The following is a 24,576-nucleotide window of genomic DNA, read 5'->3' as shown; positions in this document are numbered from 1 at the left end:
GTTGTGGCTCAGTGGTAGAGCACTCACCTAGCATGTGTGAGACATCCTCAGCACCACATAAAAATAAAACATTGTGTCCACCTACAACTAAAATATATATATTAAAGAAAGAAAGAATAGTCAAGATGTTTTTGTAGAAGAGAAACTCAGGGTATTTCAGTTGAAAGGAGGCAGACCAATCACTTGTTGAGTCTTGCTCACAGACTGAAAGCTCAAGCCTTCAAGGCTTTCTACTTATGATTGTGATCTGACCTTTGTCAAGGCCGCTGCACACAGGAGGCAGGTGGTGCAAGGCACCTCCCAGGGAGGAGTGGGGGATCAGATTCTCAGGTAACTTGATGTGAATGGCTGCCTCTGACCCTGCACAAGACAGCGCCCTATAGATGTTTTTGTCAGGAAATGGTCCTAAGACACTAGGTTTTCCTTGAGAAAACATATAGTTCATATCCCTATCTAAACATACACAACTTTCACACTTGGGTTTTACATTATACATTTCTATTTGTAGTCTTACTACATTTATAAGCAACAGAAACAAATTTTTTTAACTTACCCCAAATAATATCTTTCAGTCTGCTAATAAGAGTATCTCTCTTTTTTATTTAAGGTAGCCTTTAAAATCTTCTAAAAATCTTTTTATGGGAGACTTATCTTACTCTTTCATATGACATAGTTACATGTTTAGAGCCTGTCAGTTGTCACACTGGGTGGGATGGTTGGGAGTCCATCTGTTATAGTGCCGTGCAGGGATGCAGGGCACCAGGAGACTTGGAACTGCATGAGAACCAGCTGAAAAGGCTCAACTTTGACACCACACTTGATATTCTCTAGCTTAATTTAGCCTTAATAATGTATAGAGTTAATTGCAGGTGTGTGGTTGTTCTGAAGATGATGTATTTTAAAACAAATTTTAAGGCTTTTAAAATTATATTGCCTTATTTATAAAGCCTTATGAAAAAGCATCTTCTTACTCCACAATAAAAATCTACTTCTAAAACAAAAAGCTTTTATATAACATTAAATATTGGATGCATCTTTATGAAAGATTTGCCCATATCCTTGTTCTAGCCACATTCTCTCTCCAATTATCAACGTTCAACAAATGCACATAACATAGCATGAGGGTTATATTAAGTGTTCAAGTTTTCAAAGATAAACAATAGGGATTTTTTTCTGCCACAAACTCATAAAAATCTTAGACTTACCAGCTTTATGTGTGATAAATGCTGGAATCCCATCCTGAATGAGAAGAGGAAGCCGTCAGAAAGAAACCAGTTTCTACTCACAATACTCTAGTCTTTTCACTCAAGGCACAAGCATTGTGGACTACGTACTTGCAAGTGAAAGAGGCTAGAAACAGCACATTATTTCTCATGAAACCACTGAATAATCTAAAGTCACTTTATTCTTCTTTTCAAAGCAATAGAGAATAAAATTCATGAATCTGAAGAAATGCGGCAGCAGCTGAAGGAAGACATTGAGCTACTTCAGGATTTAAAACAAACCTTGTGCTCTTTTCAAGAAAACAGAGACCTCAGGTCAAGTTCCACTTCAGAATCCTCTCTGTCTTCCTAAAGACCATCATTTCTTAAGCCAGTGGTCATGTGAAACTGCAAGTAGCCCCTAAACCAGAAACCCAGCCCAAGAGCCACACACCTTCAGCCCATCCCTCTCTGGGGCCCAGACTATATCCCCACCAGCTCTTAAGCTCTTGCTGATTGGCTTTTTGCCCACTGGATGGGACTCATAACAGTTTTCCACTTATACTGAGATTACTTTTCCTTCATACTACTTCCTAGTTTAGCTACATCTCACTTCACACCATGAGAGTATAGGATCTCTGATAGCAGAAATGATTTCTGTGGTTTCTCACCATTATCCTGCTGTTTTGCTCACTGTCATATTCCCAGCACTTAGTCTGCTCAAGAAACATTGGTACAATAAATGCATCAAAATCCATAATTTTTGAGACTAGTTTCAGCCCATAATGGCTCTCAGAGAGTAATAGGTATGTATGTACCACTTATACCAGATTTACCTGTCTTCATGTCAGTCTGCTTTTTAGAAATCTCTTTTCAGCCAGTTATTATATGACCATTTTATCATCTCCTTTTAAATTTGTTCTTTTTAGTTATTCGTGACAGTAGCATATATTTTGACATATCACACATACATGGAGTGTAACTGCCATTCTTGTGGTTGTGCATGATGTGGAGTCATACTCGTCGTGTATTCACATGTGAACATAGGAAAGTTATGTCCAGTTCATTCTACTGTCTTTCCCATTCCCATCCTTCCCTCTTCCCCCATTCCCCCCTGACCATTTATCATTTTTGAAACACCAAAATCTATAAAGTGAGGCTATTACTAAGAACAGAAGTGGGAATATATAAGAATGAAGAAAAATAATAGTTAAAAAGTTTTTTTCAGTCTAACAATACACAATTCAGATTTTTGTGCCCATACCACCACTGACTGCTGTCATTCTCCCATTTATGGTTCTAAATCCCCTGACCTTTTTTGGGGAGGATGGTGTGGGGGGCAAATACTGGGCTAATGCATGCTGGACAAGCACTCTAGCTCAGAGTCACAGCCCCAGTTCCCTACACACACACACACACACACACACCCTTTTTTTTTCTGAGACAGTCTTGCAAAATTACCCAGGCTGACCTTGAATCTGCAATCCTCCCACCTCAGCCTCCCAGGTGGCTGGGATTACAGGTGTGTGCCATCACACCGGACTGAAGTTCTCTAAATCACTACAATGCTGCATGTCAAAATGGGTTTGAATGGAGTCCCCTAAGCATAAGTAATCAAAAACATCTATTGAAGAAAGATTATGAAATAGAAAAAGACACTCCATTCCCATTTTAATGGCAGGTCTAGTCCAAATCATTACCTAAAGGACAAAAGACTAAATAAATCAGTGGTTTTAAATCTAGCTACACACTGGAATCAGCTGGGGACCTTTTAAAAATGCAGAAGCCAAGATTCCATCTGAGCCTTGCTGAATAAAGACTTCCCCTGGTCTAGATGAGATTAATGTTAGCTTCCTGTCCCACTATGACATCTTAAAGCAAAGCTTATGTGACTAATGATTTTAAAGTCATGATCTTTATTAAAAAGCACTGTCTCTACTTTCAAATTTAATCTGTCACTCACAGTAGGTCATTTGGCACAATGGAGCATCCTATACTTGGGGGTCATAAAGTCAGCAACTGCTAAAACAGACCTGAGGGTGCTTCCACCCTGTCATTACTAAAACACCGTAATCAAATCACTGAATAGATCTGAGCCTAATTTCACTTCATGAGACAAAACGTGACCACTAAATAAGAAAAGGTATGAAGCACAGGGCACCGTGCCTGGCATTTGGGTGATAATTATTGACTAATAGTCACTGGCTTATTATCTCCATTTTAACCAAATAAACTTGCTTATGGTAAGTTCTAGAAGGTTCATTAGCCCCCAACCTCTTAAGCATTTGCTCACGCCACTTATGCCTGTTTTAGAAATGAGCTAAAAGCACCATTTTCCCCTCTTCTGCACAGACCATCCTTGTTCAGAACAACTGCTTGTCATATCAACCCTATTTGGTTTTTTTTTCTTATGAAAAAATATTCATATCTTATTGTGTCATTAATTCCTAACCTTATCTCCCATCCCCTAAAAATTTATGTGCTCCTGGCAAGAGGTATTCTTTCATTTATGAGCATCCCAAGAGGATTCAGACATGACAGTTCAATTGTACTATCTTTCAACAGGAATAAAGTTTCTAGCATTTCTGTGTGGATACGAGAATCAAGCAATGAACATGTTCACAGTTCTTATTTCTAGCCTTCTACCAGCTAAGAATTTTACTACTGATTTTTTAAAACTGTGATAAAATATTTGTAAAAGAAAATTTACCATCTCAACCATTTTTAAGTATACAGTAACATTAAATAAATTCATATTGTACAACTGTCAACCACCATTCATCAAAAAAAAACTCATCTTGTAAAACTAAAACTGTACTCAAACAACTCATTCTCCTTTCCCCAGCTCCTGACAACTACCCTTCCACTTTCTTCCTCTGAACCTGACTATTCCAGGTATGAACCTTATGAATACGATCACACAGGATTTATCTTTTTGTGACTGGCTTGTTTCAGTTAGCCAAGTTAATCCATGATGTCCCACATATCAAAATTTCCTACTCCGGGCTGCATACTGCAGACTTCTAAATGGGGAAAAACAACTCTAAGAGATGCCTGCCTTATCAGAGTACTTTATTAATATCATTTTAAACATTACATAAATACCACTTGTATACTAGAGTATCAAACATTGTTCCAGTAAGAAGTCCAAGAGTACAGTAGGGATATTTTAAGAAATGTGAACACTTTGGCTTCCATTATTACATCAAATGAAATAAAAATCAATTTAAAGAACAGTTTCCATCTCCCACTATGATTAACAATAAAACCAAGTAGTAGAAAAATAAGAGTATATTTAAAAAAAATACTCAAGTACTTTTTGAAGGACATGTTCTCTTCACTACCATACACACTCATACAAATTAGTAATCTGAGAAGTGGTTCTTCACCTGTATTAGGAATTTGGTAAATATTTGCTGAATGAATGAACTATCTATGGATATGGATCTACCACTTCATCTTGTGCTTTTTGAAGAAATTTTTTTCAAGTAAGCAATAGTAAACATACTGAAGTTCTTATTTAGTTCAAACCATAATCCTACAGAATAGTAATTGTTAGAAATACTACCCATTAGAGCCAAATTAATGTGCATTCATCAATATAGCAAGAAAAATTCTATCATGGTGCAGAACTAATTTTAACTAATTTACTGGGCTTCAGTCACTTGTGATATGATCCAGAAAAAAGGGATGGGACTTCTAAGGTTTGTACTTATTTTGCCTATCAACAATTGTCTTTGGAGCTTCACTCTCCATTCACCCTAATACACATATTTAAGAACAGTGCTAAAATAGTAGCTGCAACATATTTTCTCTCTTACGAATATAGCTCTGAAAACAAATTCAGGCGCTAAGTTCACAGTGTCCTCTCTAAGCAGGAAACTAAGAGAATTCACACGAATGGACAAGAGTCCATGGACCAGAGAGCTAAACAAAGTTTTGTTCTTAAAGCAAGCTCAATGAACATGTGATAAAAGTGAACACTGTTATATCCCAGAGTCACATTTCATAACCAAACCAAAAGATAATAATTCTAACTTGTGTATAGGATCTTTGTTGAAAAAACATGATCTTGGGATCCCTTTAAATTCAATTCTGCTAAATAGTATTAGCTAACACAATTAAAAGAGGAAAATCCCAAATTGAAAAACGGTGAAGTTTCAAATAAGCCAGTGTGTGACGGAATTTGGCCTAGATAAAATAAATGAAGCAAATTCCATTACTCCTTATAAGAAAGGTGGTTTTAAGACCACTTCTTCAAGTCATAATAGCAGATCTGATGATTTAGCAGCTCTAGCAGGAAGGCAAGAGTATATTAATATGTGTCATTTTTTTTCTTATGAGTGAGCATTTATAGGGGAAAAGGTGAAGGGGTGATTTAAATCCCATTTTTCAAATTCGTCCTTACTATAGTGACACACCATGAGATAAGTAGTAGAGACTCTAATTAATAAAACATTCACCTTTATCCAAACAAAGATTCTTTCATCATTAATTTTTCATGGATAATTCTATATTACTGCTCCTGGTTAACCTAGAAATTTACTCAATTACTTCAGTAGATTTAACTCAACGTTAAATAAGTTAAATGGAATATTCTTTTGTTAATATCTTAAAGTTTAAAAAGCCATCAATAGTGAATACACACCAACCATACTTTCACACAATTCTAACCGTCCTTTACAGTAAGGTGCTGACCGGCAACTAACAGCAGCACTTCGCCTACCCGGCCCCCTGCCCTGCTAGTCAGCACTGTTAATTCCTGATGAGCCTCTGTGTTCTTTTCACAATCACAGCTCCTGATACTAAGGGGTTGTACTATATGACCCAAGAGAGTTCTCAACAACTTCCTTTTTCAAAGTTCCTTTAAGCTAAACTTTCATCCTTTCACAATGTTCTAGCTCCAATATAAGAAAGGTCACATTTAAAATATACATATCTGGAAACAAGTTGTTTAAAATGGGCTCAGGAAAAGCCAAATATCCTTCATATATTCCTACAGAGAACTGTTTCCGATGTGATAAAAACAACCTGGTGGGTTTTACCTGCAGAATCACATCACCCGTAGAGCACAAGCTGGACACATCACCAACAGTGCCCCCAAAGCACTCACACAAACCCCAGCAGCCTTGGGCTTCAGTTCTTAAAGGCTCCACATTTACTGGCTTTAGCAATGAACTCCTTTAGCAGAGGACCATCCATTTGCCAAAATGCTGCCGTCTGTGTAACTTCTGTCAAATGATTGATGCAAAACTTAAAGCAGAATTCTTCTAAATCCTGGACACATACAACAAAAATAAAAACAAGAAGAGGCCTTTGTTTATTAACTTTAATTTCTTCTGTACAAACCCCTCATCCCAGCTTGCTCACCCTCCCCCAAAACACTGATGGAGAGGCCAAATCCCTTGATGATTCCCCAGACTCCAGTGTGGATCTGTCACCCACTCACCCACCCACACACTGGGGTGGGGGAGAGCATCAGTCTTCCCTGGTTACCATAGTCCAGTTACACTCAAGACAGTGTAGTACAAAGCCAAAAACCACCTTAGTTCATGTTTTGTTATGTAAGAAATCAGAGAAAAGAATTAAGATGTGAGGTTAGTTTAAGGAGACTATTTTAAGAAAGAGAAAATAGATAAAGATTTATGGTTAACCTAAAGTAATATATTAAAAATCTCCAAAACTTCAAATTGACTTTTGCACTCTAATAAAAATCACTTCATTTTTAAAGCCACAAAGAAATGTAATTTCCACACCACATACTTACCAGGAAGTCAACACCAGAGAAATATATTTAAATAAATTGGATTTTTTAGGCAGACACCTGGGAAGTCACCCGCCTACCAACATTCAGAAAAAAAGTAATATATACAAGTGGGAAACCAGAACGATTAAAACCTTGATTTCTGTCTACGCTTACGTATCCTTTCACACCCCACAAAACTCTTAATATTGTTTATTCCTTCAAATGTTGGAACAAAAACTTACTAAATTAGGCACCTGGAATGGATATAAGAAACTAGATATACATAATAAAGCAAATCACACTAAAACCTCTAGCAGAAACAGCTTTTTTTTTTTTTTTTAATGTTTTAGATAGACACAATACCTTTATTTATTTATCTTTTTGTGGTGCTAAAGATCGAACTCAGTCCCTCACCCATGCTAGGTGAGTGCTCTACAAGTGAGCCACAACCCCAGCCCCCAGAACAGCTTAATTTTTATAACTTGGCCCCTAGTTAGTTGTACACTGAAGGTCAATAACTCAAATTCAATCAAACCAGGAACTTGGCATTTGAACTGCAGGATCTGGACTTTATATTTCCAGCTACCATTAGGAGGGAATTTTAGAGGGAAAGGTCCCACACAAACAAGGATCTCTTTTTTTGCTCTCAGTGTAGACCTCTGCTAACAACTATTTCCTATGTTAAGAGTCCTCTGTCCCTGACCAAAAAACGCCCTAAACTCAGAATTAAAACATAAACCACAGCAAATATGTTATTAGCCAGCTGGCTGCCTAAGTTTATTTTCCAGATAATTCAAAGTATATTTGAACTGGGCGTGGTAGTACACACCTGTAATCCCAGCGGTTATGGGATGTGAGCCAGGAGGACCACAAGTTCAAAGCCTGCCTTAGCAACTTAGCAAGGCCCTAGGCAACTCAGTGAAAACCTGTCTCTAAACAAAATACAAAAGGGCTGGGGACTTCAGGAAAAGCGAGGCACTAAGCAAATCAGTGAGATGCCAGGGCTGGGGACATGGCTCAGTGGTTGAGTGCTCCCTGAGTTCAATCCCTAGTACTACCCCACCCCCCAGAAAAAAAGCGTACTTGACAGTACAATCTCTGGAGCCTTTTTTTTTTTTTTTTGCACAGACAATTGAACCCAGTGGGTTGCTCTACCACTGAGCCACATCCTTAGACCTTTTTAATTTTTTGAGACAAGGTCTTGCTAAGTTGTCCAGGTTAGCCTTGAACTTGTGATCCTCCTGCCTCAGTCTCCCAAGTTGCTGGAATTACAGACATGCACCATGATGCCTGGCTTTGGATCTGTGTCTCTTAGAGACTCTCAGTGAACTACAATTGAATTTGTATTATAATAAACTAAAATGCGGGCTGGGGTTGTAGCTCAGTGGTAGAGTGCTAACCTTGCATGTTTGATGCATTGGGTTCAATCCTCAGCAACACATAAAAATAAAGAAAGTTAAGGTGTCCATCTACAACTAAAAAAAAATTAAAAAAAACTAAAATGCAAAACAACAAAAATATTCCTTCTCAGATGATTATTCAAGGATAAGCATTGCTCTCAGCATTACAACCCAGTGATTAAAAAACAGGCTAAATTATTTTCCACGAGAACATAAAAGTCACATTTTAATCTATCTTATTTAGTAATCAAAAGTAGTGAACTAATTTACACATAGCTTGGGAAGAAGTAGACAGTCATGAGCACAGAAAGTTCTTCAAACCATATATCAGATAAAAATCTTTAAATGTTATACTTTAATAGTATAACTTCAAATTCACAGGAAAAGAAAATACACTAAATTCTGGCACCATACCTTATTACTTGTAAGTCTACTACTTGGAATTCAAAATCTTTTCAGAATATATGAGAAGTGAGGTAACTTTTTAATAGTGCAAAAGCTGCCTTGAACATAAGGACTTTTTTTAATATACTACATTACAGGCATATAAATGATGCTAATTATAATTCACTTCATACGTTTATGAAAATGCTTCTATCAAACTGCCTTCCCTGCCGGGCGCAGTGGCACGCACCTGTAATTCCAGCGACTCAGCAGGCTGAGGCAGGAGGATCAAGAGTTCAAAGCCAGCCTCAGCAATGACAAGGCGCTAAGCAAGAATTCTTCTAAATCCTGGACACATACAACAAAAATAAAAACAAGAAGAGGCCTGTCTCTAAATACAAAAAAGGGCTGGGGATGTGGCTCAGTGGTCGAGTGCCCCTGAGTTCAATCCCCAATACCCAAAAAAATGCCTTCCCTTCCCCACCAATTAGTTTGAACTAGTGATATATCTTGATATTAATAAATGTTTAGCAGTTTCAAATATTAAAAGTCAAATTACAGAATAATGAAAACAATATAAATCTAATTTAATAAAATAACTGAACTTTGGCTAAGGCACACATATGAATGCATTAGGAGATAAGAGATCTGAGCTGGCAAGCTCATTTGCCTCAGAGAGTGGCATAGTTACCACACTAACTTACCAACCAAGGCCTGAGTCAGTTAACCTTTGAGAGGTCACTTAGATAAACATCCTGATGAGACCACAACTTTTTTATTGGGGAGTGAAGGGGTGTTACCAGGGAGTGAACCCGGGGCACTTAACCACTGAGCCATATCACCAGCCCTTTATTTTAAGACAGGGTCCTGTGAAGTTGCTTAGGGAGGGGCCTTGCTAAGTTGCTGAGGCTGATTTTGAACTTGCAAACCCCTCAACCTCCCAAGCTACTGGGATTATAAGCATGTGCCATCATGCTTGGCAAGACCACACTTCAATATCATAAAAACCTGCATGATCTGTTCATCTTATTCTGCAACTAAACAAGAAAGTATAACTCTTTGCCAAGTAATAACACAACTATAACAGGACTGGTGGGCTGTTAGATAAAGCAATCCCAACAAAGAATCATTTAACCAAAAGAGTTTTTAAAAGTTCAAGAGAGAATAAAAATAGATCATGGATTATTTAGCCAGTAGATGATAAAAATTCATCATAAAAGGAAATGGAGTAGGGAAGTGGAAAGAATGTAAAATGGAGAGGTGTCATATAATATTCCTGGTATCAGAAACTAAATCTTGTGACATTCTGTGGTGAATTATCATAAAGTAGTTTTAAAGCAAATCAAAAAAAGTATCAGGGCTGAGGCCATATCTCAGTGGTAAGGCACTTGCTTAGCATGTGCAAGGAAGGCACTGGGTTCAATCCTCAGCACCACATAAAAAACAAACAAAATAAAGGTATTGTGTCCATCTACAAATAAAAAAAAGTATCAGATTTATTGTAATTAGCAATTACAATAAATCAAAAATTATATATTAATTTATATCTAATTATATATTCATTTCATATTTTTTTTTTTTTGGTACCAAGGATTAAACCCAGGAGCACTCAACCACTGAGGCACATCCCCAGCCTACTGTATATTTTATTTAGAAACAGGGTCTCACTGAGTTGCTCAGCACCTCACTTTATACTGAGGCTGGCTTTGAACTCGGGATCCTCCTGCCTCAACCTCCCAAGATGCTGAGATTACAGGTGTGCACCACCTCACCCGGCTTCATTCCATATCTTTAAATGTTTAAAATTATTTCCATTATATGCACTCTGAAAAAAAGTATTTTCTCTCCACATATTTTCTTCAGTAACAGAGAACTGATGATCTTAATATTCGCAATTTAAAAAATTCTAATGCAGACTTTTAGAGTACTTACCTAGCATTAAAATTCCAAAGCTAAAATAATCAAATACTAATAGTTGTGTAGAAGACCAACTTGGACTGAGTGAAGACAGGATATCTCGTGTCATAGCCACCTTCAGATATACTCCAGATTGGGGGCAGGGAGCAGGATCACCCACCACTCCTAACTCTGTCCAAAGCTGTTGCTGATTGCAAAACAAAACCCACAAACCATAATTCTATAGTTCACTTTATATCATTTCAAGTATAAAAGGTTTTATTTTGAGGAATGTATATAAATGTCCTATCACGTGAGAAAAATAAAGGTCCTTTTCTCCTGTGACACACACACACAAAAAAATTTCATGACCTATAGATCTGAAAAAACTTAATTTAGCCCTCTAAGAGAAGAAATAATGCTAACCATCTAGCTTTGGTATTAAGCTTTCCAACGCTCAGATCCAAAACCACCGTCACAGAGTCCTGTACCCATACTTATTGCTTCCCACCCATACAAAATTGTAGACAGAAGTTGCTCAGCAAGTAAGGTTTTTTGGAGAGTTCTCTGCTCTGGTAAATAGTACTTGCCAACTACTTCTCATCACGTTCAACTACATGTAGGTTTTCCTAAAAAGAATCAGTATAAATACTAAGCATTTCAAGATTTTTATAATATGGTACTGAACTATCTTAATATTTTATTCCCATTTTCTCCCTTGATGTCAATATTTATTTGGGTCTGTATTAGGGGATACTTAAACAATCATTCCTCAAGTCCTTCATAAAACTCGGAGAAAGTTTGATGATGCATTCATAATGCAAGGGCTCCAGCTTGATTTTTAAAAAATCCTTATAACTACTGAGTCCACACATTTTTGTGTACATTTCCTTCAAAATTATCCTGTCAAAGGGGACATGGAAGAGTCACAATCACTTTTTATAGAAAACAAGAAATGTGAGAAGCAGGTAGCCTCCATCTTTCTAGCATTGTCAAAATTAGTTCTTGAAGTTAATATCCAATCTGACTCATTAGCAGCTTTCAATCAACATTTTATATATATAAACATATATGAATATATGTGTGTGCGTGTGTGTATATATATATATATACACACACACACACACACACATACACACACCTATATATAAAGTGTGATTTTCTTGTACTCTATAGTTATTGACTTATTATATTCTATAGTATTAAGGAAATAAAAAGTAAAGGCACATTAACCAATTAATTATAATTAATGATACTCATATCAAAAGCTTAAAAATATATCATAGAAAGAAGTAATCATTTCTCTCTTATCTTTTCTCAATTCTCTAATTTTTCTTTTTTACATTGAATATGTAACACTTATGGGATTTCAAATATTTTTTAAAGCACTTCTTCACAGTGAGCTGTTTCAAATATAATTCAATCATTTAACGTGTACTTTGAGTGCTGGCAGTATGCCCACAATGCAACAGGCTCCAGGGAATCACGTATTATTTGCAGTCTCCCTAAAGGAACAGTTTTCAAAATGTGTTATAGTTAACATAAGAAAAATGAAAATTAGTAAAGGAAACAGTCGGCTGCTATGAGTAGAAGTGGTGTTAGGCTTTTCCTATAAACCTTCTGGGGTAGATTTTAACTGAAGGGAGGAAATTTCTAAGATGTTTGTCTCCATCCAGGTTGATCTGATCAGCGTGAGACAGCAAGGTCCTACTACAGGGTATGGAACTTTTGAACAAAGAGGAATGTGGGCACACACAGGGGAGATTCTGGAATTAATTGCCAAATGGAGAGGAAAAAGCATTGATCCAATTTAAAATTATATCATGGGATGGAAAAGGAATCTAAAGAAACAGAATTTCTAATACAGAGGTTCAAGGTGTCACAGGAAGGTAGGGAAGAAAACTGCTACCTCCATTTTCTACTAGAAACAGTTTATCCTGATTAGTCTTCCATCTACTACTGTCAGGCTGCAAAGTCAGCTACATTTGCCCTTATCAAATATTTACAATCAAAACATAACCCCAAACAAAAATAGGATACATTTTGAAAATGTAAGACGTAATAGTCAACTTCAATCCCTAAGTGATAGATTATGAAGTTTGTCCTCCATTACCTCAAAGGCCACAGCATGGATCTTCGATAAATTCCATTACAGGTATTCCGCCTTGTAAAATGATAAAATACCTATAAAAATAGGCTAATTGTGTCATTTTAACACACCAACCTTAGCTAAGACATCTCAGATCCCTCTTCCTCCTGTTTTGGGGAGGGTGTTGTGGGGGGGGTACTAGGGAGGAGCCCAGGGGTGTTTTACCACTGATCTACATCCCCAGACCTTTTATTTTTGAAACAGTACTTCACTAAGTTACTGATACTAGCCTCAAACTTGAGATACTTTTGCTTCGGTCTCCCGAGTCACTGAGCCAAAAGGCATGAGTCACCATACCCAATATCCTCTCTACCTTTTATTTTCTATAAATTTATAAAACCAACCTTCTTCTTACTGCATCCTTTAGGAGATACTGTTTCCTGGGGTTCAACAAACATTTACCATCCAATGGCTAATACATGCCAGGCAATACAGTAAGGTACAGCTCCTGCTCATGAAGAGCTTACAATCTGATGCTCTGCTTCTCAATCTCAAGAAAATGCACATTTATATACACAAAATTTAAGACTCACCAAAGCCCACTAATTCAGACTGTAGAGATCTGAGAATCCCAGATTAGGAACTCAATCCAGTGCAAATACAAACAGAAAGGAGTCCACAGCAAGTTCTTAACACATGAATACTTGTGAGTAATAATCAGACAATGACAGAATTCTGGAGCACACATAGATAAAAATTATATGGCATCCTGGGCTTCTGAAAGGGTAGAGTTGGGGAGACAGCTGTGGGTCTTGACAGACACGTGGACACTGAGAAAGACTAGAAGCTAAAGCTCGCTGCCTGTCAGTCCAGTTGGGTGCAGCACTTTATGTTCCAACCTGCTGCATAGCTGCTGGGACCTCAGTCAGTTAGGTTCTGATCTTAGTTAAGAATGAAAGTAGAGGAACAACCAATTTTGAAACAATGAACAGAAAATAAAGGAGAAAGACCAGATTTCATTTGGATCAGTTGGTTAACGGAATCCCTAAACAGGCGAAGTTACTCATTTGTTCCTTGGGCCACGTGAGAGAAGGGGGGTAAAGGAGCACAGGGAGCTACAGGTGATTTTGGTTTGCTGTTCACTGTTTTGTTACCTCTGCATCATATCTGACTGCAGCAGAGAATAGTGTAAAGGCATTCTCCACAGTGATTCCTCGCTTGATAATGTGCTGGCAAAGTTTTTTCAGTCTGTTTTCACAGTAAGATGTTGCCAAATCCAAAAGACCTAGAAGTAAAAAGTATAAGAGGTTTAATCTAGTTTATAATAAATTTCCCTAATTTATAAACATATGCATTTAAACATTTTAGTAAACAGTTATGTGGGTAAGTCACAAGTTTCTTAGCAAATATTCTTTTTCTTTTTAAGAATTTAATCTTTATTTTTTTAGTTGTTTTTTAATGTGGTGCTGAGGATCGAACCCAGTGCCTCACCTATGCTCTACCACTGAGCCACAGCCCCAGCCCTCTTAGCAAATATTCTGAATTTGAGTATGTAAATTGTCTTACTCCCAAACTCTCCCACCTCTAAACATACCTCTCCTATACTCATTTTACATTTTCTTCTATAGTACAAAGGAAGAGGGGAAATGGAATCTCCCTTATTTTTTTCCAAAATGCAAAGTTAATTAGTAACTTATACTTTATATAAGTCCAGTTATAAACTGTCCATAATTATTAACTATGATAACTATCCAGAACTGTTTTTAAAAACATTTACTTCAAACTTCTTTTAATAATGACATAAAAGCCCATACACCTGGAACTTTTTATATTTCACTAGTCTAAGGCATGAAGAGACATGTTCCTGACCACACGGGCTAAGGTACCTATGGCGTCTTCGGGCGGCAGATCCACCGTGTCTGTGTAGAGGTACTGGAGAAAGGCACGATACACGGGGTAAGAAAACTGGTCTATTTCTATCACCTCCTTCATGTCCTCATTCCAGTATGAGTGGAACATGGATCGAAAGTGCTCACACCTAAAACACATTAGCAAAAATTACCTGAGGAAGGTGATGAAGTCAGACAAACTGGTAGTAGAGCACTACTGTTTCAACCTAACAACCCCTTTCTGATCAAGTTTTTTGGCTCATTTGCTATTTTTAAAAAACAGAGTATACAGAAGTGCATTTTAAATAATGAAAATAAATAAATAAATAAATAAATAAATAAATAATTCAGAAATGAGAGTTCAAAACTTTTGGCTACATATTAACAACATTGAAATGATTAATTTTAAATTTTATGTAATTAATTGACTCTTAAAAGGAGTTTAAATGTTAACTGATTTGTATTAAGCTTCTTACTGATCCATTATCTGACAGGATAGTTGGTTTTTTTTTCCTTTCCGACTTCTCTCCAAACAACCATCACTCTCTATTTGTTTCTCTGAGTGGCCTGCTCACTCTCTTTCCTTCCCTCCCAGGCCTGCCATAAATGTATCTATAAAACACATTCACTAGCACAGTCACATATTTCAAGAAAACCCAAGCAGGTCTTTTTGATTTGTATTTACAGATCCACCTGCATGAGTAACTGCTTTCTTTCTTTCTTTCTTTTTTTTTTTTTTAAAGAGAGACAGAGAGAGAGAGAGAGAGAGAGAATTTTTAAATATTTTTTAGTTTTCGGCGGACACAACATCTTTGTATGTGGTGCTCAGGATGGAACCCGGGCCGCACGCATGCCAGGTGAGCGCGCTACCACTTGAGCCACATCCCCAGCCCCAGTAACTGATTTCTTGATACTGGATTTTCTTACAGTATAACATGCTTTCATTTTTTGTAAATCATTTAAAGTGATATGGTACAAAGGGCAAACAATACTTTCAAAACCCATTCAAAATACTTAAAAAAAATGGCTCAGTTACATAATTACTCCATCTGAAAAGTTAAAAAGAAAGAGTTGTCTAAGTGGGTGTAATGTACAGGTCAGAAAACTGCAATGAAAGGACACAGGGGTCACTGGCAGAGACAAAAGTCCAGTTCATCTTTTCAGCCAATACCGTGGTTCAGCTATGTTGGCCTTAGTAATGAATGGTATATAGCTTCTCAATTCCCCTAAAGTGCATTACTTTGCAAATAGATTTTTAACTAAATTTCCAAAAAGATGTGTAAATAGCCTGTTAGTGTTCTGATTTTACATACCTTTTCTCTGTAATGGTAGCGTCAGAAGCAATAGCCCAGATGTTAATAAATGCATAGTTCCCTCATATTTATACAAGGAACTCCTGCCCTTTACTACATCTAAAGAACTTTTTCTTTAACTTTTCTCCTAACTATGGGAGTTTTCTAACTGGGAAAAATGAACTTTTAATAGCAAATATGTAATGTGTAAACAAATTTTCCAATGTAAACAAATACTCAAGACTTTGTTGTTGTTTTGTGGCACTGGGGATCAAGCCTAGGGCCTTGTGCATGCTATATAAGCACTCTATCCCACTGAACTACATCCCCAGCCCAAGATCCTTAAAAAAAAAAAAAGACAAATACTTAACACTCCCCCAATACACTTTTCCTATAAGTTGTAGGAGCATACATGAAACTTTTTGATAATAAATGGATTTGATAAGCATCTGCAAAAATATTCAGCTGTGACATTTCTTTCTATTGCCAAGACTACTTCCTTGTAGTATCCGTTTTGTGGAATAATAAATGAAAATGCAAAAAGAAAACAAAGTTATTGATGTCTCTAAGTTCATTGAAAAATACCTGATTTTCAAAACAGCTTTATGGACATGAATATATTTTCCATCAATTCGAAACTTGAGATCAGCAGTTTCTGGACTATCAAATTCTTTCTTCAGTGACTCTGCAACTGTTAAAAAGTCTTCATGCTCTGAAGGCAACAAACACACTATTAATACAGAAAGCTCAGGAGACAGAGTTAAGATCTGAAAGACTTCCAAAAGATCATCATCAGCAGCAGCATGGTGGCTAAATCCATTCAATTTTTGTTCAAGAGAGTTATTTGACAAATCTATTTCACAATATTAAAATAAGTGTCCTACATCTACAAACTACCATAACAATAAGTATTTGGATAAGCCAAATACCAGTCTTACATGCTTAGTCATGAGAAATGGGAGTAAAAAAAGATCCAGTTACAGGGTTCAAAAGGCTATAGTAACTCCCTCACAATTGAGGAGGTTCTTTTCTAGGACTAAGAATATGTCAATTTTCTTTGAGTGAAAGACTAAGAACATCTCTGCTCTTCTTTGAAGTGGCAATATTCAAATCAAGGAGGCCTGAAACAAATTTACCAAGTGGTCATGCTAAGCAGTTAGGTTCTTAAGCAGAGACATGGCTTTTCCTAATCATCTAAAATCTAAGCATTCCTCTTAACCCTAAAAATCAATGTATAAGCAATCCTCACAACCTAGAAACTAAGCAGATGCACTTAGTAACACGGGTGCAGTTTTACAAGAGCAAGCGACATCACTCAACAAGAACTGCTGTGATGAGGCCAAATAAGCAGAACTGCACTATCCTGAAGGAAAGTAAGGCTCCTGAGTGAACTCATGAAACACGTTCTTCACATGTACAAAGGAAGGAAAAAAGAAAGAAGGCAGACAACAGAAATAAACTCCAGAGGTCCTCACCGAGCATTGAAAAAAGCTGCTATGGACACTGGAGAAAGGTTTCAACTGCCCACAAGCTGAGAACAGTGGCTTCACCAAAGAGCTCAGCTAAAACCCAGGCTTAACTTCATAAATGAGGAAGGAAATATGGTTTGCCCTAGCCCTCTAACATTGACCTGCAGCTCTGCCTCAACCCCACAATGCAGAGCCCTCCTGGCTGAGGACGAAAAGTGGAAACTTTCTCAAAAGCCAGTCTTTCCCTGATCCTGAGCCTGGATCACTATAGGACCAAAGACAGGAAATGACTATGATGGGCAGAGTGGAGAGGTGGAGATGGCTACGTCACCATCCTAAGCAGAAGCTCTAGTGAGTGCTGCCGCCTCTGCATCTGTCACAGAGTGGAAATGACTCTACCCCTTCTTTGTTTCCAGTGACAAGTATAGCACCTTTCAGAGAAGAATTATTCCCCAGAGATGTGAATTCACCATCTGACCTTCTTCCTAACACTCAGGAGATCGAAACCTACTTCTGACTTAGTGGCTGGAAGGGAAAGAAGTCATCTAGGACTGAAATAATCAGCAACCACATTTTTTCCAAATCTAACACTGAAAATGTCACAACACTGTTCTGAAAAGGATGTCTAGGCCATGTTAAGATGCAAGAACCAGAGGAAGCCTTTTATAAACAGGTCCAGTGAGCAGTGTATAGAAATCACAGGACATGTTATACAGCTGCGCTTAGGCTACACATGCTACCTGTGTATGATAAGAGCCAAACAGTCCCATTCAGCAAACTAATTTTTTCTAATCATGTGTCGAGATACACACACACACACACAGAGAGAGAGAGGAGAGAGAGGGAGGGAGAGAGAGAGAGCACTAAAGACACTGACAAAATGAATTTAAAGGAAATGTTCAGTTTATTTCACATTAAGTTGAGCTGCAGCTTAATTTGTCCTAAATGTGCTCTTGCCCTCATGACAATGGGGGTGAGGTGAGAGTGGTGCTCATTGAGTGCAAGATTTTCTTTTGGAATGATAAAAACATTTCAGAACTTGATGGAAATGATAAATATACACTATGAATATACTAAATTCAACTGGATTGTATACTTTAAAAAATGGTTAACTTTATGTTATGTAAGATTTTTGGTTTGTTTTTTTTGTTTTGTTTTGTTTTTTTCCTTTCTTTCTTTCAGACAATCTTGCTATATTTCCCAGGATGGCCTTGAACTCCCCATCTTCTCACCTCAGTCCAGAGCTGCCGGGATTACAGGTATGTGCCACCGTGTCCAGTTTATGTTATGTAAATTTGATCTCAATTAAAAGGAAGCACTTAGGGAGGGAAAAAAGAATCTATGGGAATATTTAATGACATCCTTAAATGTGGTTATCACTGGGGAAAAACATTAAAGCAAATGCAAAATAAAACATTCTAGAACCTAAAAGAGCCCACAACTAGCACACATGCAGGAACTGCTATGTGGTCAGTGGACAGTACCATTCTTCCTTGGTGGAAGGAGCCCTGAGCCTTCTTACCTACAGACAGAAGGCGCCAAGAAACAGCAGGAGTGGCAAAGCACGCAAACACGTCATCGGTGCAGGAGAAGTGGGTGAGGTGAGGCAGGATCACTGACTGGCCCCGACACTGGCCCCACATGTACACGTGCCCTCCCTGGGTCTTGGCGGCAGATGTGTGGGTGGAGTGACAGGCTGCAATCTCCACTACTCTGAAAAGTTTAAGAATAATACATGTCACTTCCTTACCACAGAAGCCCTCAGCACACCCGACACACAAAATTAAAAAGTTTATGCTTGGAACACCTCAAAAAACAGCCCAAGACCCAGAAATGCGAGCAGCCATATCACATCGACAAAACCAAAAGAGCCCTGTGTCTCTCCTTTCCTGATGGCTTCAGATAAACTAGGATCCCGAGTTAGGATAAATAATATGTACGGTTAAGGAAAACTTAGAAAAGCAGATTAGAAACCGAAGAAAAAGGAAGGAAAGTAGACACTGAAAAATGTCCTGACTATTCTGGGGAATTTAAGTGTAGTAAAAACAAACATCTTCAATAAACCATTTCCTTATGGCTTTCTCTCCCACTTCTACCAGAGCTCAGAACACTCATCAGGCTCATAAACACTGGGCAAAGGGTCATGGACTCTGAACATTCCCATCCGAAGGGACTAAGGCTTCGCCCTGCATTTCACAACACACTTCCTAGGCAGGGTCCCAGAACCACAAGTCAACACTCCGGAATGAGTGGATGAGACCTCACAACCTGGTTCACTAAGCATCTATTCCAGTAAGACACATTAACTCAAATTAATATTTAAATAGATAACGTCTTTTTAAGAGATTTTATTTATTTATAAGTGCATTTAGTTGGCAAACAGGGAAAGTTTGTACAATTTGAATTTCAACATAATCACAGATCCCATTTTACTTCCCCACTTAAGGGGTAACACCAAATCTGTCAGAATTATGCCAAGATGCATTCATATTAATCACAGGTGGTTATTTCAGAAAGCTGCATGAGAATCATACTAACTCCATGTTCATTCTGGCTGGAACTCAAAACCATTTTATTCCAAATGAGAATGTTAATAAAATGGAAGAGTCATAAAGCCAAACACCACAGCTCTGCCTCTCACAGTACCAAAGACCACAAACACACACACACACACACACACACACACAGTCCCAAGACACAGCTCAGCCAAGTTACCTTTCTTTTTCCACCATGATGTGTGCTGGGCTTAACAGGTTATTTTTATTGCCAGTTCCCAGCTGCCCATACGTGTTAGCTCCCCAGGCATAGAGCAAGCCCTCATCTGTTAGTGCTAGAGTATGTGCATAGCCGCAGACAATCTGCAAGTAAACATAAATCGTTACCATTAGGAGGACAACAGGAAGGGCAGGGAAAGCATCTCAGAGATTACAGCCAGCTTCTGTAGAACGCCAATTCACCGTCAGGTGTGGACTGACATTTGCTAGAACATTAAAAAGCATTAGGAAAGCCTAAATCTTAGAGTACTGGATTTTACCACCAGTTTGTCACTTGATATGCCAGCACCATGTGCCTCCTCCTCGTGGGAATTTAGGGAAGATGTAATATTAAATAGGGAAGGTGAGGGAACTGGAAATTTCCAGGTGGGGGGAGGGGTAAACCCACTGGAAAAAAAGAAAAGGAGTAAACCTCCGATATTTTTCCAAGTCAGAACAGGAAAGTTGGATGGACACCAGCTGACAAGAGGCTCCCAAACGTACCTGGTTCACACACACACTGTGCAAAGCTGCCACTCTCACGGGGCTCAGCTGATTACCATTGTTTCCCAAGCCCAGCTGACCATTGCCATTGTAACCCCAGCCATACACCTAAGAGCAGAGAGAAAAAAGAGAGAATGGGGCTTTGGATCCATCTAAATCCAGTCCATCTAAACAAATCAGTACTCTAACACCCATGTTCTACTTTAGGTGATCCTGTAACTAATCTCCAAACAGAAGATATTTTGGGGGTGAAGAATGGCGGAATTTGGTATCAGTTCTCACTCCATGACTTACTAGATTTGAGAAGCCTTGGAGAAGTCATTTGGTTTCTGTCTTATAGATGAAGAAGCTGAGGATCATTAACAATTATGAGGCACTTATGTATGTCAGGACACTGTGAAAAGTACTAGGAATCCAAGTCTTTGGTAATGGTTTAACATGGGAGGTGGACAGAGGCAAATTTTCTGTAGACAGTAAGAGCTGAAACAGAGATAATCGAGGCACCACAGGATAATGAGGAGCTTGCAAGGGCTTAGCCCTAGAACGTTTGGGGAATACTTCAGAAAGCAGAGACCTGAGCAGAGCTGAAGCAAAAGCAATCCAGGCAGAAGGCATGGAAATGTGTCAGGGACAGAGACAGAAGACAAGCTGGTAGGCCTGGCTGGACACACCTCAGGCAGTGACAAAAGACTAGAAGGAAAACGCCAGGTGAAAGTAGCAAAGGACATATCTGAGATGCCTGTTATCCCAGCAGCTCGGGAGGCTGAGGCGAGAAGATTGCAAGTTCAGAGCCAGCCTGAGCAAAAGCAAGGTGCTAGGCACTCAGTGAGACCCTGTCTCTAAATAAAATACAAAATAGGGCTGGGAATGTGGCTCAGTATTTGAGTACCCCCGAGTTCAATCCCTGGTACCTGCCCACCTCAAATTAAATAAACTAGATAAGAACTCAGTAAATTCGAAAGCACTCTATGGCCCCACTGCATGATGCTATAAAATCTGTGTCTACAGAAGTATCTTTGCATAATTTTCATGCACTGAAAAATCAATAAGTGGCAAGATAAAGTAGAAGCTGCAATCAAAAATAATTTCTTAGACATAACTATCAGCTCAAAGGTGAGGGTAGCTGAAGTAGCCAACAACAATTAGGACAAAAAATTCCGCCCTAGCAAGTTGCTTCCTTTTATGATCAAACATTCAAGAAGCAGTAAGTAGCTCTACAAAGACTTTATCAGCTGACTAAAGAAAGCACAGCTGACTTTCACTAGGAAAGAAGGGTGATACCAAATTCTTTAAGCACAAATACTTATAAGCATTAGGCAATAAACAAAATTTAGCCATACCAGAATCTTTACTTGCAGGTAAATTTTGGGATTTAAAGAAATCGCTCTGAGGAGCAAACATCCTCTGGCCAGTCCTCATGATCAGTTAGAGGTCAATGGAGCTGACAACACAAAGCCCTCTTCCCTCCAATGCTCATTGCTCCCAATGACAATTCCTAAAAGGGGATGGACTAGGAAGGGAGTGAAGGCTCACCTCACCATTGTCCAGCACAGCCATGGAAGAGGTCTGACCACAGGCAATGCCAACCACCCTCTTGATATGTAAACAGTTGGTAACCTTTCGAGGAGTTGGTTGGTTTGTTGTAGATCCTGATCCCACCTGGCCACAGTTGTTATAGCCCCAAGCAAATACCTACAAGAGAAGGGAAAAGGAAAAAAAAACGAGTGCTTAGAGTGTTGTACAGTGAACAAGACAGTAACTTTAAGACAAGCATGGATCCAGGGATGAATAAGAGGTATAACACCTACTACAGGCTGGGGAAGTTATTTTCTCCAGAATCATTACAAATACACCAAAAAACAAAACATATCTTAAGGAATAAGGTCATTTAAAAAAAAAAAAAAAGTCCAGAACACCATTATACATATCTGATTTGTGGTCTTTTTTTTTTTTTAAGTATTTTTTTTTTTTTTTAGTTATAGGTAGACACAATATCTTTATTTTATTTTTATGTGGGGCTGAGGATCGAACCCAATGCCTCACACATTCGAGGTGAGCACTCTTCCTCTGAGCCACAATCCCAGCCCCCTGATTTGTGGTCTTGGAAAACAGTATGACACTCAACCCTTAAGACTGAATTCTAGGGATGGGGCTGTAGCTCAATGGTAGAACGGTGGTATAGCCATGTGTATGTGCAAAGCACCACACACACACACAAGATTAATTTCTTCTACCAAAAGGGAGTCCTCTGACTATATGACACAGGTTATGCTAGAGAAGAGTATTCCCCCAATCATTTTAGCTACAAGCTATGCCAAGTACAAATATGGTCTTTTTTTAAATAGAAAAATTTCACAATAGAAAAGCAGATATATCCAACAACGTATCTAACAACAGATGAACATAAAAAACAAAACATGATATATATTCAACGGAATATTATTCAGCCTTTAAAAATTCTGTCAACTTGAAATCACCATGCTCAATGAAATAAGCGAGTCAATAAAATGACAATACTGTATGATTTCACTTCTATGAGGCACCACGAGTTGTCAAAGTTATAAAAACAAAAAGTACAATGCAGTAGCCAAGAGCTGGGAGAGCGAGGATGGAGAGTGAATGTTTATCAGATACAGTATCTTTTATAAGATAAAGAGTCTGGGTGTAGGAAAAACTAAGCAGAGAGGAAAAACAAATCATGTTAAACAATTTACATAATCAAATATGGCTGGAAATACAAACCATATCTCAATAGTAACCCTAAATGTTAATGGCTTAAATGCACCAATCAAAAGACATAGGCTAGTAGAATGGATTAAAAAAAAAGATCCAACAATATGCTGCCTACAGGAGACTCATCTGATAGGAAAAGACATACAAAGACTGAAGGTGAAAGGTTGGGAAAAATCATATCACGCATACGGACCACGGAAGCAGGCAGGGGTGTCCATACTTGTAGCAAATAAAATAGACTTCAAGCCAAAGTTAATCAAAAGGGATAAACAAGGACACTACATACTGCTCAAGGGAACCATACACCAGCAAGACTTGATGATCATTAATATATATGCCCCAAACAATGGTGCAGCTACGTTCATCAAACAAACTCTTCTCAAGTTCAACAGTCAAATAGACCACAACACAATAATCATGGGAGATTTTAACACACCTCTCTCACCACTGGACAGATCTTCTAAACAAAAGTTGAATAAAGAAACCGTAGAGCTCAATAATACAATTAATAATTTAGACTTAATTGATATATACAGAATATACCACCCAACATCAAGCGGATACACTTTCTTCTCAGCAGCACATGGATCCTTCTCAAAAATAGACCATATATTATGTCACAGGGCAAATCTTAGCAACTACAAAGGAGTTGAGATACTACCATGCATTTTATCTGATCATAATGGAATGAAATTGGAAATCAATAATAAAATGAGAAAGGACAAATCCTACATCACATGGAGATTAAACAATATGCTACTAAATGAACAAAGGGTTACAGAAGACATAAAGGAGGAGATAAAAAAATTCTTAGAGGTAAATGAAAACTCAGACACAACATATCGAAATCTCTGGGACACTATGAAAGCAGTACTAAGAGGAAAATTCATTTCATGGAGTTCATTCCTTAAAAGAAGGAAAAGCCAACAAATAAATGACCTCACACTACACCTCGAAGCCTTAGAAAAAGAAGAACAAATCAGCAGCAAATACAGTAGAAGGCAAGAAATAATTAAAATTAGAGCTGAAATCAATGAAATCGAAACAAAAGAAACAATTGAAAAAATTGACAAAACTAAAAGCTGGTTCTTTGAAAAAATAAATAAGATTGATAGACCACTAGCCACGCTAACAAAGAGAAGAAGAGAGAGAGAACCCAAATTACTACCTTACGGGATGAAAAAGGCAACATCACAACAGACAATTCAGAAATACAGAA

At 38.0% G+C, this 24,576-nt stretch overlaps 2 protein-coding genes and 1 long non-coding RNA gene across 9 annotated transcripts in view; 2 read left to right on the top strand and 1 right to left on the bottom strand.

The window, feature by feature from the left end:
- Positions 1-4,438, top strand: part of Setdb2 (SET domain bifurcated histone lysine methyltransferase 2) — a 72,923-nt gene extending 68,485 nt beyond the window's left edge. For 2 of the 3 annotated variants that reach the window (XM_015484276.2, XM_048800908.1), the window contains exon 10: positions 1,421-4,438. In XM_015484276.2, coding sequence (XP_015339762.1) covers positions 1,421-1,575 — 155 coding nt within the window. In that variant the 3' untranslated portion in view covers positions 1,576-4,438. The remainder of the gene's footprint in view (positions 1-1,420) is intronic. The other variant, XM_015484277.2, reaches the window with a different exon arrangement.
- Rcbtb1 (RCC1 and BTB domain containing protein 1) overlaps positions 4,260-24,576 on the bottom strand; it is a 30,378-nt gene continuing 10,061 nt past the window's right edge. For 4 of the 5 annotated variants that reach the window (XM_015484273.2, XM_015484272.2, XM_048800909.1 and 1 more), the window contains 8 exons: positions 22,158-22,316; positions 20,625-20,732; positions 20,083-20,225; positions 18,890-19,080; positions 16,484-16,610; positions 14,604-14,755; positions 13,872-14,002; positions 4,260-6,479 (listed from right to left, as the gene is read on the bottom strand). In XM_015484273.2, the coding sequence (XP_015339759.1) occupies positions 6,339-6,479; positions 13,872-14,002; positions 14,604-14,755; positions 16,484-16,610; positions 18,890-19,080; positions 20,083-20,225; positions 20,625-20,732; positions 22,158-22,316 (1,152 nt within the window). In that variant the 3' untranslated portion in view covers positions 4,260-6,338. Of the gene's footprint in view, positions 6,480-7,899; positions 9,081-13,871; positions 14,003-14,603; positions 14,756-16,483; positions 16,611-18,889; positions 19,081-20,082; positions 20,226-20,624; positions 20,733-22,157; positions 22,317-24,576 lie in introns of those variants that run through there. The other variant, XM_015484274.2, reaches the window with a different exon arrangement.
- On the top strand, positions 15,409-23,153 carry LOC107141025. The gene is made up of 3 exons (XR_001503377.2): positions 15,409-15,463; positions 18,550-18,626; positions 20,832-23,153. It is a non-coding gene; the product is annotated as an uncharacterized LOC107141025 (long non-coding RNA).

This window comes from Marmota marmota, unplaced genomic scaffold (assembly GCF_001458135.2).
Source record: "Marmota marmota marmota unplaced genomic scaffold, marMar, whole genome shotgun sequence".
In the NCBI taxonomy this organism is placed as follows: Eukaryota; Metazoa; Chordata; class Mammalia; order Rodentia; family Sciuridae; genus Marmota; species Marmota marmota.
This window is presented reverse-complemented; position numbering and strand designations above follow the sequence as displayed.